The 18897-nt window shown below is 36.1% G+C and overlaps 1 protein-coding gene across 1 annotated transcript in view; it reads right to left on the bottom strand.

The window, feature by feature from the left end:
• The window catches only part of LOC115222504 (E3 ubiquitin-protein ligase HERC2-like), a 226020-nt gene that overhangs the window by 119358 nt on the left and 87765 nt on the right, over positions 1-18897 (bottom strand). Inside the window, 11 exon segments of the mRNA XM_036511621.1 lie at positions 1310-1457; positions 2054-2243; positions 3244-3380; positions 5028-5204; positions 7937-7984; positions 8234-8238; positions 9566-9727; positions 10116-10454; positions 14394-14589; positions 16580-16739; positions 17159-17396. Of these exon segments, the coding sequence (XP_036367514.1) occupies positions 1310-1457; positions 2054-2243; positions 3244-3380; positions 5028-5204; positions 7937-7984; positions 8234-8238; positions 9566-9727; positions 10116-10454; positions 14394-14589; positions 16580-16739; positions 17159-17396 (1800 nt within the window).

Raw genomic sequence — 18897 nt, 5'->3', positions numbered from 1 at the left:
ACAGTGTTGTTTAGTATCTGTTGTATATATATTACTATAGTGTTACATAGTATATATATATATATATATATATATACTGTGTTGTTTACAATATTGATATGATAGTGTTGCTAAGTATCTGCCATAGTATACAGTCCTATAGTGATGTAGAGTAAGTGTCTATGCCAGGCAACAACAAACATTTTCAAGAACAGGGTCACATGACATATGGTTCATCATCAGGCAGGCTGAACAACTAAAAATATTCAAGGTAATTTTACAATGTGATTCCATTCAGAAAGCCCCATGGATATATATAGCTACAATAGTGTTGTTTTGTATATGTCATAGTATGATACTGCAATGCAGTTTAGTATGTCACAGTATGGATATTATAGTATGGACATATTGTATTTATCCACATTTCACAGACTATACTCTTTTTTACTCTTTTTACTTGTTTCAGTCATTTGACTGCGGCCATGCTGGAGCACCGCCTTTAGTCGAGCAAATCGACCCCGGGACTTATTCTTTGTAAGCCCAGTACTTATTCTATCGGTCTCTTTTGCCGAACCGCTAAGTTACGGGGACGTAAACACACCAGCATCGATTGTCAAGCAATGCTAGGGGAACAAACACAGACACACAAACATATTCACACACACTTATATATATATATATATATATATATATATATATACATATATACAACAGGCTTCTTTCAGTTTCCGTCTACCAAATCCACTCACAAGGCATTGGTCGGCCCGGGGCTATAGCAGAAGACACGTGCCCAAGATACCACGCAGTGGGACTGAACCCGGAACCATGTGGTTGGTTAGCAAGCTACTTACCAAACAGCCACTCCTGCGCCTATAGTTTATAATGTTTTATAATTATAGTGCTGTTTAGTATGTACACATTTCATCGTAATACAGATGGAATGTTACCCATCATAATGAATTTATGACACAATTTAATTACCAATTGTTGCATTTTATCCTTAGTCTCTTACATAATACCCCTTGACAAACTATATGAATAGTACAGCTGATATTTTTTCTATAACCTGTTAATTCATACAACCATATATAATAAGCGTATAGACATATGTACGCAAATACATGCAAATATATACACATGCACTCACAGACACACACATACTCTTGCATATGCAGATATGCACAGATACACACACAAATATATATATATATGTACACAGACACACATACACAAATATAAAATATACATGCAAAACACTTGTAAAAGAGACGGAAAATACAAAGACAATGTAATGTACAATTTAAGAAGAAAATGAATAAAGAATTTTTACCCGTTAATCTGAGGATAGACTGGCTAAGTCCCAACAAGCCAGAGTTGAGAAGCATACTAAGGCTGTTAGGCTGGTGTTGCGACATTAGTATACCGATACATGCTAACAAGAAACGGGACTGAGGAAGACAGCCAATACTCAAGCACTCCTGAAATATAAATAGAGAAGCAGTTTTATGCATACTTTTAAAATATATATTTATATGTCATTATAATGATACACTTACACACATACACAATGATAGTCTAACTGTTGAATTTGACAGTGACCCAACAGATTCTAGATTAGTGTCAGCAAGTGCTGTGCATACATCAAGTTTATTCTCCTATTCTCAAGATAATATCAAAGACAACTGAACTTGTATGAAGATTGCCAAAATGGTTGAAGAGATCATCAGACATTGTAGTACCATCTAAATGTGAATGTGAATGTGTGTGTGTGTGTGTGTGTGTGTGTGTGTGTGTGTGTGTGTGTGTGTGCATGCGCACGCGTGTGTTTGTACTCAGGTCATTAAGCCTCATAAAAGGTATTTTTAGTTCATGCAAATGAAAAAACTGCATTATTTATGGGATGACCCAATACACACAAACACACACACACACTTTTATATATTTTGGTGTATTTCATACGACAAAAAGATTTTAAAGTGATCTTGGACCCAATCACATGATAAGCAATCACAATTAAGTTAATTTCTGTTTTCTTTATAAACTGATTAATTAGATGTGAAACAATGTGACTTACTTTGGAATTATCTTGAATACTTCGAGAAGAATTAAGATTTCTTGCTTTTAAAGTGGCTTCCACTTGCAGAAGAATGTTGCGGAGTTCTTTTACAGCCCATTTGTATAGGTCAGAGAATGTCATTTCAAGAAGAATTTTATCACAAGGAGGTATTAGATTAATATTAGCCAGGCAGTGTGGAACGGGTTCGCTGAAAATTTAAAAGGAATAAATTTGATATTAGCAATATTAGAACAGGAAGAAAAATGCAAAAACATTTGTATTCTTATATGTCTCCATTCTCTAGGTAGTGACCATGCTGGGGCAAAACATAATTATTTTAAATGATGTTATTCATATTGATTTAATTATCAATTAAAGTATTCTGGATCCTTTTGATATCAACCTGCTTAACAACACTACTGATTTTCATGGTACAAACTTCCAGTTTTATAGTAATTTAAATTAAATCCTTTCATCAGAATTTCATGTTAATTTATATTCCAAACACCTGCTTAATAATTTGAAGGCAATGTATTTCAACAGATATATAAACAAAAGGATTAAAGAGACCCAAATCAAACCTTTAGCATTCAGCTTAACTCAGTTGAGTATAATGCTTCTTTATTCAAATTGCTTTTAATTAAACATTTGTTATTTTGCAGCTTCAAGATTTCAATGATGTGATTATTTATTTTTAGAAAGACATTGCAGGCTAGGTCTGAGAGGTCAGATCTGACCAGTTTGAACACAAAACAGGTAGAATATTTGGGCCAATTTCGAAACACTAGCCAACAAATACTAAATTCTTCGTTATTTTCAAAATTAATTGAAATAAATGCAGAATATTCCAACAGAAATATCCTAGCCATATGACCTAGCTTCCAGATCTTTCTTTCATGTCTGTTGTCATTCTTTTGATGCCAACTTGTTTGTGACCAATCCTGGTTCTATGATGTTTTAAAGTGATCTGAATCAAAACCTTTCATCAGACACCAGATAAATAATGACAAAGATATTTTACTAATTCTTCATTATTTCCAAAATTAACCGAATCAAAAGCAGTGTATTTCAACAAAAAAATTAAAACAAAAATACATTATATACCATTTTTGAAATTAACATGGTAATGTAAAGTAAACTTTTTTTAATAAAACTGCATTTTTTTATTTTCAAAACAAGAATTTAATGAAAATTATAAGGCTACATACCAGACTTTGTTTCTGAGTGAAAGAAGGCCAAGCCAACCACATAATATAGAATACTTTATTGAAGGTATCAGATGCTCTTTATGTGTTAAGATAAGCATGTTTTGGATACCTTTTAATCTCAGTTTAGCTCTTTCAACCTAGAACAGAAAAAAAAATTAATGTACATTTTTTTTATAACTATAATCAGTGAACAATTAATATAATAATGAGCTAAATTAAACAAAAAAAAAATATGTAAAAAAAAAACATGTCTCCCCCCCACCCTGAGTATCTATTTTTCCTATTGGTACATGTTAAATTGATCTGCTTAAACCAAACTGCTCTGAAAGAATCAACCTTGAAATGATGATAATGATGATGAAAATGTTTTATAAAAAAATTAAGAAAGGATTTCAATTAGCCAAGCTAAATCTATCAATTGTATAAATGGCTTTACTGATGGCCAACCAATGGAAAAGCTCTCCACTCACCCTCAGATATCTCTCACATGTAACAACATTCCATGTGGTAATGAACCATCAGTAAGGATAGCTAGAGAAAACTTAACCCTTTGCCTGTCCACAACATCTTCATAAGTTTGTTCTAAATTTCCATGCTTGTTTTCAGGTTTTTAGTTTCCCATTGTTTCATACATTTGTGAAGATGCGTGGCCTAGTGGTTAGAGTATTTGGCTCATAATTGTAAGGTCATGAGTTCAATTCCTGGCAGCATGTTGCGCCCTTGAGACTTTATTTCACATTGCTTCAGTTGGCAAAAATGAGTAGTATCTGTATTTCAAAGGGGCCAGCCTTGTCACATTCTGTGTCATGCTGAATTTCCCTGAGAACTACATTAAAGGTATGTGTGTCTGCGGGGTACTCAGCCACTTGCATATTAATTTCACAAGTAGATTGTTCCATTAATTGGATTAATTAGAATCCTCATCATGGCAACAAACAGAGAGCCAGTTTCATACTTCCTGAATAAATATAAAGCTTTCCTTTCATAAGTTCCAAGTTACTCTGGTGATTAAAAACAATTGGGAATGTTTATCATATATGATGCATGGATGCCAGGGAAAAATATCCTGTGTACACAGGACAGGCAAAGGATTAAAATTAAGTAGAGTCTGTCTGTGATACCTGACCCAAAAGCAATGACACAGAAGATCAAAGATGTTGACACAGTAACCCCCAACACTAGTACAACTGTTGAAAGATCAATACCAAGGAGAGAAAAGAAAAACCGGTTCTTCACAATTTTTGATATATGCTGCCTATCATATGGCTATAGATTCTCAAAGAGGAATGAAATTAGAAAGAGTTAGATCCTTACCCAGGGGCAAACATAATGTAGTAGGGACCAGATGTGTTTATGGGAGAGTGTAGAATGCCAGAGTAAACATAGTCAAGTGAAATAGTAATCCTAAAAACCAGACATGGTAGGACAAACTAGATACTGTACACACACACACATCATATCACATGCACTACATTAACACACCACAGACATGAACACAAACCAAACTGAGAGGTGTCTAAGTGGCATTTATACCAGCTAGAAATAGCAATCAATTCTACCATACAGTCACAAGAAAGGAAGGACACATAATGTAGTTCTAGATACGCTATGACTGGAAATAAAAAAAAGGAAAGTCACAGCTGAAATGCCACTGATCAAAGGTTTTCAAGATCAAGACTGACCTTGGGCTAAACTACAACAACACATGTGTGCACGCATCTTTTATAAAAAGAAAACAAAAGACAATTAAAAAAAACATGTAGAATATTTTGTCCATCACTCACTTGATGATGCAGGGAGCAGCGGAGTTTCTCAATGTCAATTGGATGTTCCCACATAATGAATTCAAATATTTTATTCATCAGTGCATACTCTGGTTTTGAACCAGTAAGCCTCTGTTTCAACCATCGAAATTTATCATTACTTAAAACAGCATTGACAACATGACTCCAATTATCAGGCTGAAATAGAGAAATTAACTTGATAATGGACACTTTAAATATCAAATATGAAAAAAAAATTATTAAAAATTTTTTTTTAATAAAAAAATAATAATCTGAAACACTAAATAATTATCTACAACACATACACACACACAAATGTGTGTTTATATATATATATATATATATATGTATATATAAGTAGAGAGTAATGTAAAAACATTACGAAGGATATATAATAAATATTTGAGAATATTTATGAATATATCAATGGCCAAACATGTTATAAAATATAAAGAGGAAAAACGTTTATAATTATGAACAAGTCACAATTAGAAGTAAGAGGGTTAAAAATAGCAGCCAAAACTGCTATTTACCATGTCACCTGAAGATAGTTTTTATGTTGAGGAGAAATAATATGAGTGATATAATGGCCTTATAGCAGTTTTGGCTGCTATTTTTAACATGTAAGGTTTTTTTTGTAACCCTCTTAGTTATAATTGTGACTTGTTCATAATTATAAACGTTTTTCTGCTTAATATATATAATATATATATATATATATATATACATATATATATATATATATATATATATATATATATATACATATATATATATACACATATAAATATATATATAGTGGAAGCACTCCGTCGGTTACGACGATGAGGGTTCCGGTTGATCCAAATCAACGGAACAGCCTGGTCGTGAAATTAACGTGTAAGTGGCTGAGCACTCCACAGACACGTGTACCCTTAACGTAGTTCTCGGGGATATTCAGCGTGACACAGAGAGTGACAAGGCCGGCCCTTTGAAATACAGGTACAACAGAAACAGGAAGTAAGAGTGAGAGAAAGTTGTGGTGAAAGAGTACAGCAGGGATCACCACCATCCCCTGCCGGTGTTTTCGCTCAATAAACACTCACAACGCCCGGTCCGGGAATCGAAACCACGATCCTATGACCGCGAGTCCGCTGCCCTAACCACTGGGCCATTGCGCCTCCACAAATATATATATATATATATATATATACACACACACATATATATATACACATATATGATAAATCATTTTTTTAACAGTGGAAACCAAAGTTAGTTGTCAAACTGTCCAACTCATGCCAGCATGGTAGATAGATGTTGAAGGAAGATGAATCATTGTCATCATCATTATCATTTAACACCCATGATGGCATGGGTTGGATCGTTTGACAGTAACTGGTAAGTCAGAAGACTGCAGCAAGCTTTGCTGTCTGTTTGGTCATTTTTTGAACAGTATGATGCCCTTGTTAATGCCAACCACTTAACAGAATATACTAGCTTTGTATATGACACCAACAGCAGTGAGGTTATAGAGTAACTTGCAGGACAAGGACCCTAAACTGGGGATGGTAGGGAAGAAGTGTTGAAAGACAAAAAGGTGTCTGGCATTAGAAGAGAGACATGGCTACCTCAGGTGGAGAGAGAGAGAGAAGCTGGTGAAGGTGTGATGGGAAGTTGGCAGGGGCTGTACACCCAAGTTAACAGGGAATTGTATATAGTGCAGTGGATCAGGAATTGGAGAGGGTGAATAGGTGAGTGGGAGATAGAGGTAGGGGATGTAATGAGAGGGCACTGGTAGAGGGAGTGGGTATTAGGAGGATATGTTTTGAGGAAAGGATTCACCAGGGACATACTTTGTGCAGATAGGTACATGAGGTAGAATGGAGGCAGGGAATACAGCAAAGGCAAGCATGGGTAAAGGGAAAGGGGGAGGTAGAGGGAAGATGGGTTGTGGGAGGATCATGGACATAATGGACGCACCTTTATGTCCTGGATTTTACTTAGCTGAGTAGGTCTTCTCAAGCACAACAAATCACCAATTCTCTTGGTCCTTTGTCATCTCCTCTCTGAGTCTCAACATTTGAAGATTATTTCTCGTCATTTATTCCCACATCTTCCTGGGTCTTCCTCTTCCACAGGTTCCCTCAACATTTAGAGATCAGTACTTCTTTACAATCTTCTCCCTTGTACAGTACAACTGATGCCTCTTATACTCAATTTTTCTCTTAAAACATTTACTCTCAATCATACATGCACACTGACTTTGTACATCCAGTGGGGTATGCTGGTTTCATTTCTTTCAAGCCTTTTCATGCCATCAGCAATCACAGCCCATTTTTAGCTGTCATGTAGCATAACAGTCCATACACAGGAATCATACAATCTGCCTTTCACACTGAGGGAGCAGCCCTTTGTTACCAACAAAGTTAATAACTCTCTGAACTTTTCCCACTTGGTTCTCATTCTAGCAACTATGCTTTCAGACCAACTGTCTTTGCTGCTAATTTGGTCACTTAGATAATGAAAACTATTTACTACCTCTAAGAATCCCCTTGTACATCTGAAGTAATCTATTTCCTGTACAATCTAGGTGTTTATTGTACTTGAACAGCTACCACACGCAAAGACTGGGTTGTTTTCTGTTAACTTCCTTGCAATTTCACTGCACCTCTTATGCGTCTATAACTTGCACTGAGTACACCATATGGAATTTCTACCCACACTATTTCTCCATATTGAACAGGGTTATTTCCCTGAAAGTATGTATATGGGTATGTGGTTATGTGTGTGTGTGTGTGTATGTGTATGCTTGTGTCTCATTATCTTAACATTGCATGAATGTTGTGATCAAGTGCCACCATCATAGAGGCAGCATTGTTCATTTTCAATCTTCCATGAAAACACGTCTAGCCATGAGGAAATATTACCTTGCTTGGAAACAGGTGAGGGTTAGTGACAGGAAAAGCATCTGACTGTAGAAAATCTCCTTCAATGAATTCCATCTGACACATGTAAGCATGGAAAAAAGGATGGTAAAATGATAATGATGATGATGATGGTAATGATGATGATGATGATGATAATAATTATGATGACAGTGATAATGATGTGTGTATGTGTGGCGGGAGGTCTGTGCATGTGTGTTTATTCAATTGCTCAACATCCATTTTTCTTTTTGAGTATAGGTTGGATTCTATGGCTAGATGTTCTTCCTGCTGTCACACTTTACCTGTTTTACAAGTAAGGGATTTCTTTATATCAGAGATTCTTGAAATCAGAGCAACCAGTTGTAATATCAAAAACAAAAGTCAGTGTCATTACTGTTTCACTCAAGTGATGACAAACTGAGGACTATCAACATTCACAAACACTCCAGTAGTAAACTTAGTCATATTCAATTATAATTCATTCACATTTAGGAAATTTAATAGGAATGTTAAATCTACTTCAGGTACTATATTTTATCATTCCCAGAAAGATGAAAGGTAAGTTATCGTTCTATTTATATCTAGGAGTTAATTGTAGAAACACCCACAAAGTTATCAACCACCTCACCAACAACAACACTGTCTAACACACGTGGACATGCCTACAAAGTCAGAAAAACAACACAGCTACCATGACTTTCGGAAACATTTTTTCACGCTCAGAGTTGCTGAAGCATGGAATAAACTGCCTGCGTCAGTTGTTGACTGCCATGACACTGCATCCTTTAAGGCCCTCATGCTTTCCGAAATCCGCCGAAACTACACCTGATTATATATACACTTTAGATGAGTTGTAGTGCACCTGAGCACTGTACACAATTATTATTATTATTATTATTATTATTAAATCTACCCCAATATTTCACTGGTACTCTACTTTATCAACCCTAGAAGGATGAAAGGTAAAGTTAGTTTTAGTCTTCAATTATGATTCCTTTCATATGAATGGAATTATGATTGAAAACTAAAACTAACTTTTAGAGGAATATTAAATTTACCTCAGTACTTCAGTGGTACTATATTTTTATCAAACCCAAGGAGGATGAAAGGTAAACTTAGTCTCCTATAATAATTCTGTTCATCTATGATGTTTTATAAAAATTAATCTGCTCCAGTATTTCACTGGTACTGTATTTTATCAACTCTAGAAGGATGAAAAGTAAAGTTAATCTTCTATTTTATTTACACCTAAGGTGTTTCACAAAATTATTAAGTCTACTTCACTGAAGGCCATTTGGCTACAGAATTTGAAGTTGGAAGTACTTAAACAAAACAAGTATAAATGATCCCTACCACAAATATTTAAAAAAATAATGTAAATGATCCCCACCACAAATATAAAAAAAAATCAAAATTTATAATTACATTATAATAGAAAAAAATTAAGTCTTTTCCAGCCAGCAACAAAACAAATACAATACCTTGCAAACATCCCCTACACATGCCTCTCTCTCTCTCTCTGTGCGTGCTTGTGACATATAGTCCAGTTGTTAGGGTGTTGCACTCAAGATTGGCAGGTCATGCATTTGATTCCCGAACTAGTCAGTTCAGCCGAAAATTAGTACCAACAGCAGAAACTGGAGTAACCTTGTGGTGAACCAGTATCATATCCAGGAGGAGCAACCACCCAATGTCTCGTTTCTGCTGTAGAAAGTTTATTGTGGTAATCCAAGTTGTTCATAGGATTTACACACACACACACACACACACACACACAAGGCGCAGGAGTGGCTGTGTGCTAAGTAGCTTGCTTACCAACCACATGGTTCCGGGTTCAGACCCACTGTGTGGCACCTTGGGCAAGTGTCTTCTACTATAGCCTCGGGCCGACCAAAGCCTTGTGAGTGTATTTTGTAGACAGAAACTGAAAGAAGCCCGTCATATGTGTGTGTGTGTGTGTGCGCGTGTGTGTTTGTCCCCCCAACATCGCTTGACAACTGATGCTGGTGTGTTTACGTCCCCGTAACTTAGTGGTTCAGCAAAAGCGACCGATAGAATAAGTATTAGGCTTACAAAGAATAAGTCCTGGGGTTGATTTGCTCGACTAAAGGCAGTGCTCCAGGATGGCTGCAGTCAAATGACTGAAACAAGTAAAGAGTACACACACACACACATACACACGCACATAAAGCAGAAAAAGAAAATGAGACAAAAATACACACCTTTTTCTCCGATGTTTGTTTTAGCTTCCCACCATCAAAGTCATTGTTTTGCCTGTGGACATCATATCTATGCATAACAGTTTGTCGACAAACTCTCTCTATTTCACTCTCTACTGATGTGAACAGTGTTTCAGTGAGTTCCCCAACTTTTGCTTGATCTTTCCCAAACACCTTCACTTCGTTTTCATCATCAGGATCTTCGTCAGTTCTGTCATGACTGCTATCACTCAGAGCAACTCCAGTAAGCTGTTGCTGTAATTTTTCTATATCTTTATCCTCTTTGAAGTCAGGTACTTCTGTAAGTTTAGACAAGAAAAAAAAAAGGAAAGAATTCATAAAAAGTGTCGGAGATATAAAACTACTGCTAAGTAAGTTGTAGTTTTGTAAAACAATAATAATGAAAACAATAATTTCTTAACTTGGCCCAAGGCCAATAGATTTGAGTGGGAGAAAGATTAGTTGATAACAATAATCGTATAAAGGAGGAATACAAAGATGACGCTGGCAGGATTTGAACTCAGAATGTGATGGGCTGGAAAAATTATTGCAAAGTATTTTCTCTAATGCTCTAATGATTCTGCCAGTCCAAAGGTGTGCGATGAATTGAAAAAAAAAAAAGGCACAGACATGAGTCCAGATTCAGTCCCACTGCGTGGCACCTTGGGGAAGTGTCTTCTACTATAACCTCAGGCCAACCAAAGCTTTGTGAGAGGATTTGGTAGATGGAAACAGAAAGAAACCCATTGTATGTATGTATATATATATATATATATTTATATACATACACACACACAGAGACACACAAATACCCTCAGGTAGATGGCCCTAGAGGACCCATCAAGCCAAGTGCACCCATGCTGGTGGCACGTAAAAAAAATCCACCTTTGAATGTTGAGCCTCACAGAGGAAAAATGACTGAGTACCTTTCAAGCATTGGGATTCATGGAGTTGAGGTGGCTGAGTTCCTTTCAAGTGCTGGGCCTCATGGAAGCAATGATCGAGACCTTTGGCATTATGTCGTGCTTTAGAAGAAGACCCATCAAGCAGAGCAAAATCGCAGTTGTGGCAGATACCGGTGTCTCGCAAATGGCACCCATTACACTCTAATTAGGAAGAGCATCCAGCCATAGAAAAGCATGCCACATTAGACTGGAGTCTGATGCAGCCTTCCAGTGTGCCAGCCCAGTCAAGCCGTCCAACTCATGCTATGGACAATGGAAGTTAAATGATGATGATGAGGTATATATCTGTGTGTTTGTGTGTCCCCATTTGTGTTTGTCCCTTCATCACTGCTTAACAACTAGTGTTGGTGTGTTTATGTCCCTGTAGCTAAATAGTTTAGCAAAAGAGACTGATAGAATAAGTACTAGGCTTTAAAAAAAATAAATCCCAGGGTCGACTTGTTTGACTAAAACCCTTCAAGGTGGTGCTCCAGCATGGCTGTAGTCAAATGGTTGAAGCAAGTAAAAGAATATATCAGTTACTGACTCTACTAAAAAACATGGACATATATTGAGGAACATCAAGACCCTTGTAAAACATTTTTTTAAATTATAAAGTAACTAAATTGAATTATTATTATTTACATTCTAAGTTCAAATTTCACCAAGATTGACTATGCTTTTTATCCTTTGTGGTCAATAAAATAACCAGCTAAGCACTGAGCTATACCGCTTTCCTAAAAATTTCAGGATTTGTACTTAGAGTAGAAAGAATTGATATAGAAATTCCTATATGGTTAGTGGATTGGTAGAATTGTCAAAACATTGACAATTCTACCAATTCTGCTGGATTTTACTTATGGCTGTTTATATATAGAGTTAAAACCCTGCCAAGATCAATTTTTTTTTGTATCATTATTTTGGGATCAATACAGAACCAATCAACAACTGAGGCTGATTATTTAAAATCTCTTTAAAGTATCACAAATGGATATGCAATTGGAATTTTAAGAAAAGACATTAAACTCATCTGATATTATACTAGTCACATTGATGACACAAAAAATACTGTAAATTGTAAAAAAAAAATTAATATTATAATTAAGTAAAAATTTTCCTTCTCCTCCACCCGACTCCAATAATTATTATTATAAAATACCCTATTAAAAAATAAAAGCTATTTGACTAATTTAATTGGCCTTTTTGCAAAAATAGGGCACAGTAACCCATTTCTGTTTTTAACTCAAGAGAGATAAATATGAGATGCCAATTTAAATGATAGAGAGGCATAATGCAAAAATTATAAATCTAAATTTTTAAAACAAAGATTTAACTTGAGAAGGCTGTCCATGATGCAATCAAAGCTTCACCAAACTACCCAACGAATCACCAAGTCAATAGCAATCAAGCACTTTCACATGCTCACCTCCAACAAACACTCAATTACAAAGAAATTGCTAAAACTCTGGGGCTATATATTACGATGGCTATAAGATTGAGTGGCTATTTTTAATGTGTTATGCTTCTGATTAAAATAATTTGACTGTTGCTACACTTGACCACACTGAACAAAAATAACTAACTCCACAGCCTACATCACAGTTGAGTAGTTAACACATATTCTTTTAATTCTTTCAGTCATTTGACTGCAGCCATGCTGGGGCACCACCTTGAAAGGTTTTAGCTGAAGAAATCAACCCCAGGAGTTTTTTTTATTAAAGCTTCGTACTGATTCTATTGGTCTCTCTTAGCTGAATCACTAGGTTACACAGACGTAAACACAGGCATAAAGACACACACATAGATATATACATGTACATACGACAAGTTTGTTTCGGTTTCAGTCTACCAAATCCTCTCACAAGGTTTTGTTTGGCTCAAGGCTACAGTAGAAGACAACTGCCCAAGGTGCTATGCAGTGGAACTGAACCTGAAACCATGTGGATGGGAAGCAAGTTTCTTACCACATAGCCATGCCTGCACCACTTTATCTTTTACTTATTTCAGCCATTAGACTGAGTCCATGCTGGGGCACTGCCTTGATGAAATTTAGTTGAATGAATCAACCCCTAGGACTTTTTTAAGCCTGGTACTTATTCTATCTGTCTCTTTTGCCAAACTGCTAAGTTACAAGATGTAAACACACCAACACCAGTTGTCAAGCATGGTGGGGGACAAACACAGACAGAAAGATACATACACACATATATAATGGGTTTGTTTGTGTTTCCATCAACTAAATATCCACTTTCCCAAGCTCATATAGGTTGGACAGAATTTGCTGAGGCAGATTTTCTGCAGCCAGATGCCCTATTTGATGCCAGCCCTCAAATATTTCCACATAAGGTAATATTTCCACATGACCAGACATGTTTTTTCACAAGATTGGAAATGAAGAACTGCTTGCATAACACACACACATACACATTCTTCCAAATCCAACACTAATAAGGCTTTGGTCAGTCTGGCACTATATTAAAAGAGTATTCAGTCCTATTTTATGGCCCAGGGTGCCATACAATGGGACTGAATCCAAAACCTTTTCACACTGCCATGCATGTTCATCTCTTCAATTTAATTCTATTTCAGCAGTTTCCTTAGGAGGTGGGGATGGTTGTGAAATATACTCCAAACTGACAATCATAGTTTGGCTTACAGACCAACAATTTATTACAAAATCTTTTATCTTTCACTGACCGAGTATACACAACTGTAAGTAAGTTCTATGGGGCGATAAGAATTCACCATCATAAAGAGTGTTTGATAATTAAGCTTTTAGTAGCGTCTAGAATATCTATAAAATCTGGAACCTTGATAAACACAGCATTCTCACACTATGACATTTTCCAATCAAATGATAACTAGCTGAGATTGACTATTCGCCTCACCAGACAGCATTATAATTAATCCGTTGTCTTGATAATTAAAGATAACTAAAATTTTTAAATAACATTTGGCTTAGGATGAAAAATTTGTAACAGGGCGGTACCGCAGCATGGTTGCAGTCTAATGATTTGCCAGGTTGTGTTGATGAGTTAGACATTTAAATCATCATTATCATTCAATGTCCATGTTAGCATGGGCTGGATGGTAAGCATATTCTATCACTATCACTATTCTAAATCACCCACATTCGAGTGCTACAGTTCAGGGTGAAGGTCACTACACAAAATAAAATCAATTCTTTCTTTGTATTCTATAACACAATAAAACAAAAAAGAAACGATAACATCCTTGACATGAACATGCAAAACAGAGAAGGAATTTTTATGCAAACAAAAAAATTTTAATTACTTTTTAATTTCTTCTTTGAATCCATCATTTTTTGTATTATGTTCTTCCATCTTGGCATAGTCTTCAGAATCTTTGAGCGAGATAGAACACTAATTTCATTATCAATTGCTGGTCGAAGTTCATTAAAAAGAAAATGGCATCTTTCTATCACAGGAGCGCAAACTTCTTTATAAGACTGTCCTTGGTCTTGATGTGCCTGAAATAGTTAGAAGAATAGCATGTAAAAAAACATGACAAAATCACAGAAACTGAGTTTCTTAATTTTCATAACAGTGGAAATTGTGTTACCAATATGGTTCCAATGTAGTCAACATTTATATCAAATCCCATCCCTGACTATGATCATAATCCATTTACTGACAATGTCTTCCTCAGCACAATATCACTACAACTTGACTTGCATCATTCAACATTATTCAAAACTTTTTTTCACTATTCCTCTTATGTGATTAGATATTGTCAAAAGAACAATTGTATTGAGTTATGAGGTTTACAAATCTGAAAAAATGAAAATAAATTAAAAGATTATAAAGTTGGGCTGTCAGTGAAATAAAAATGTAAGAACATTCCTTTTAGGATTTTGTTGAGCAGAAAAAGAGGTGGGAAGTTTGATTTTTATGGGGAATCTTGAATGTTTTACCAACTTTCTTTCTCAAATCACAGCACAGGATATTCAGCTGTTATATATATAAAGAAGTCATAAATTCAGCTAACCTCAAGTTGGTGGCTTCATTTGCATATTTGTATTTTTTTCTAGCTTGTCAATTAATTAAATAATACATTACATGCAATTATTTCCAGTTTTATTTATTTACTATAAATTCTACGCCTAAAAATGAATTATTTCATGTACTCTCAAAGTTTTCAAATTCTTCTGATGCAAACATTCATTTCCCATCAGAAAGAACAAAGCTTCAAAAATGGATAGAGAGTTTCAAAGTATTACTTTGGTCCAATGGTAGAATGTCAGATTTATAGAAGACGTGAATTCATATCTCACAAGCGGCCTCTGACTTCTTTTTTTTTTTTTTATCTAAAAAGAGTTAACATGCTATTATTATTTATAACTTTAGTGAAGGCACATGGCTCAGTAGTTAGAGTATCGGGCATCCAATTAGGAGTTTGATTCTTGGACCAGGCTGTGAGTGGTGTTCTTGAGCAAAAACACTTTACTTCACATTGCTCCAGTTCACTCATCTGTAGAAATGAATTGTGACATTACTGGTGCCAAGTTGTATAGGCCTCAAACTTTCTCTTGGATAACATTGGTGGCATGGAGAGGGGAGACTGGGTATGCATATGTGGCTGCTGGTCTTCCACAAGCAACCGTGCCCAGATTTATGCTTTGGAGGGGAACTTTCTAGGTGCAACCCCATGGTCATTCATGACCAAAGGGGGTCTTTATTCTTTATAGCTTTACTTGCTTCAAGTTCTACAGCTAAACATAATGTTTTGGCATGATTTTTACAGCTGGATATCCTTCCAAATGCCAACCACTTTACAGTGTGGATTGGATGCTTTTTATGTGGCACCGGCACCAAGTAACTTGCAAGACAAGGAATTTTCAGAGGGGCAGGTGCATTTGAGAAGGGAAACTCATGTCAGAAGATAAAAGGTTAGAGGGTAACAAAGAGAGAGAGAGGCAGAAACAGGTGTCTTGCTATAATAGAGGGAGTATTAGAGGAGGTGATCCAGTATCAGATGATAAAAAGGTTTAGAGTGTGACAGAGAAATAAGGAGGCAGAACAGATGTCTTGCTAGAGAGGAGGTACATGGTTACCCAGTGAGAGAGAATGAGAGAGAGGAGAAAGAGTGACCAAGAATGAGGGCAGAATATGTGTGCTGCTGTAGAAGAGGTAGGTGGTTACCCTGGCAGAGGGAAGAGAGAGAGAGAGAGGGGGGAATCAGCAAAAGTGTAAGAAGAAACAGGAGAGAGATGAGACTAGAAAAACAGGCATTCTATCCAGGGAGGAGATATGAAACTGAAGCTGAGAGTATGTCTCATGACTTGAGTTTCATGCACAGACACACACAGATACACACGCACACACACAAACATACCATTTAGTATTTATCTTAAATAGGGTCTGGCTCTTGTTGGATGAAAAATTTTTTAATACAAATACTTGATTAAGTAAATTAGAGGAATCCAATAATTCTGAGTATATATAAAAAAAATTAATTACTTTAATCAAGGACCATCTTGCTTGCCCAACAATTTTCACCAATTCTACCATTGCACGTGGCAAGACTATCTTGGCACAGGAATCTTCATTTACATGATCAATGAGATTCAGAGCAACATGGCCAAGATCATGATGTTTCAGAAGTACACACAGGAACAAACTGATAATGTAAAATAAAAGAGAAGAATTAGTAATTTATTAACATTGGCAGGTATGAAAATATGCAAAGAGTCACAGTAAGTAAACAACAATACATTGAGAGGGTACAAAGATGAAGAACCATTAAGGGTGAAAAATGGATGAAAAATGTTGTGAAGAGGGGAAGGCAACAGGGTGTAAAGTGGGGACAGGTAGTGTGGGGGGCAAAGAGTGGGGAGGTGATGGAAGCTGCAAGATGTAGTAGTTGATGAGACCCTGTGAGAAATGGAAGATGATTTGTTCAGAAAGGTAGTGGGAGTTGTGAGAGGAGAGAGGCAATGAGAGGCTGCAAGAGCTGGGGTGACAATGGCTGCAAGAAAAAGAGACAACCAGGGTCTGTGAGAGTGGGGAGAAATGCAGAAACTAGCAATGTTTACTCACCGGCTGACTTCTTCTACAGGATGATCAGGAGGAAATTCGATTCGTATATTGTTGTGCTGCTGTTTTGAATATCTTTCTATAAGAGACAGGATGGCCTTAACGGAAGGGTCTTGAAGTTTACCTTCAGCGAGAGCTTGCAAGAATGGACGGGCGGCATCAGCCTGAGAGGCTTGACGATCGAAAAGCCTCTCTTTATCTTGCTGAAATGGACTGTTCTCTTCAGAGGATGGAGTGGTGCCTTGAAGTAAATAAAAATCAAAGTTGCAGATTTTAGTAAGCCATAAATTAATAATGATATATTCTAAGGACCATTTAGAAAGCAGTCTTAAATAATTCTTCATACACCATTGAAATTAAGGAACTAAACAATTAGACATTTTACATTAGTTTGATTATATCTGACAGAATGTCTGGCTGTGAAACCATTTTGTAGAACCATCAAGATCAAGATCTCTTAGGCTTGTCATGAACCACAGGACTCATAAAGCTGGAAAACCAAGCAAGTAATTGAGGTGACAACACTCCTTCCTGGATGGAATGCTAGTTTATTGCAAGGTTAGCTCTTCAATTATTTCAGAGCAAACTTCTTGCCACATATATATGCTTATCCTTATATAGACAGGTTTTTCTAGTTAATAGTCACAATGTAAGGGTATTTGGTTATGATTATGTCACTTATATACATAATCTCCCTCCAATAGGGAAGTACCATCTTCCAGTTTCATATCACTTACCATATCCAAGACATTTTTGACAAACTAAGTAGCTTGCCACTGACTTTTTACAAGGCCTAATGACCACAACAGGTATTCCAACAAGAATACTGTGAATCCTCCACTTGCAGTACCTCTGGCTATTGCTTCTGTCTATTAGCAAAGTCAGTTTCATGACAGGGATGTGGATTGGTGAGAATCCAAGCATGTTGCATTCATCCTCTGCCTCTCCTCCTCTCCATCATCATCATCTAACATTTATGTTCCAAGCTGGCATGAGCTGGATGGTTTGACAGGATCTAGTGGGGCCAGGGACTGCATTGTGCTTCATTGACCATGCTGGCGTGAAATCTGCAGCTGGATGCCCTTCCTAATCCCAACCACTTACACTGGACTCCTTTTTCATACCTCATGCCCAAAAATATTGGTTTCCCATGTTAAGGGGATTTTATACAATTGTTCTAAAGTTTAGTTATTTTTCATAATTAGGGGGCAACTTAAAGGAACTTAGAGAAAGGTTTGTTAGCCGAAAGATGTGTGGAAATGAGAAACTTTTCCTTCTCCACTTCCTTTAGAACATTAGTAAGTGAAAACTGCTATGATACATAGGTAAGTGACATCCAACACATGCTGGTATGGAAGAAAAAAGATTTAAAAAGAATATATATATATAGACTTGTATATATATATATAGAGACTTGTAAAAGACTTGTTTTATTTATATTCCTGAGCGCCATACTAATACAATTGTTTGTTTGTATTCCACCTGCCTTCGTCTTTTGTTTATTTTCATAAAGCTTCCCGTTATATATATACATACCATAATGGAGAAAGCTGCTTATTAATTAAGTATGTAACAATTACTAAAAGAAAGTGATTATTAAAGGGTTGTCCATTTGGAAATATCTTTATAAATTCATGTTCTAAGAAATTTCCTATAATTTTGATTTCTCAAGTTTATTGAATTTTTAATTCCAATTTCTCACAAATTTAAATATTTATTGCATTCACTGCCGAGTATTCCAT

This window comes from Octopus sinensis, linkage group LG20 (assembly GCF_006345805.1).
Source record: "Octopus sinensis linkage group LG20, ASM634580v1, whole genome shotgun sequence".
Taxonomy (NCBI): domain Eukaryota; kingdom Metazoa; phylum Mollusca; class Cephalopoda; order Octopoda; family Octopodidae; genus Octopus; species Octopus sinensis.
The sequence above is the reverse complement of the archived record's forward strand: the minus strand, read 5'-3'. Positions and strand labels throughout refer to the sequence as shown.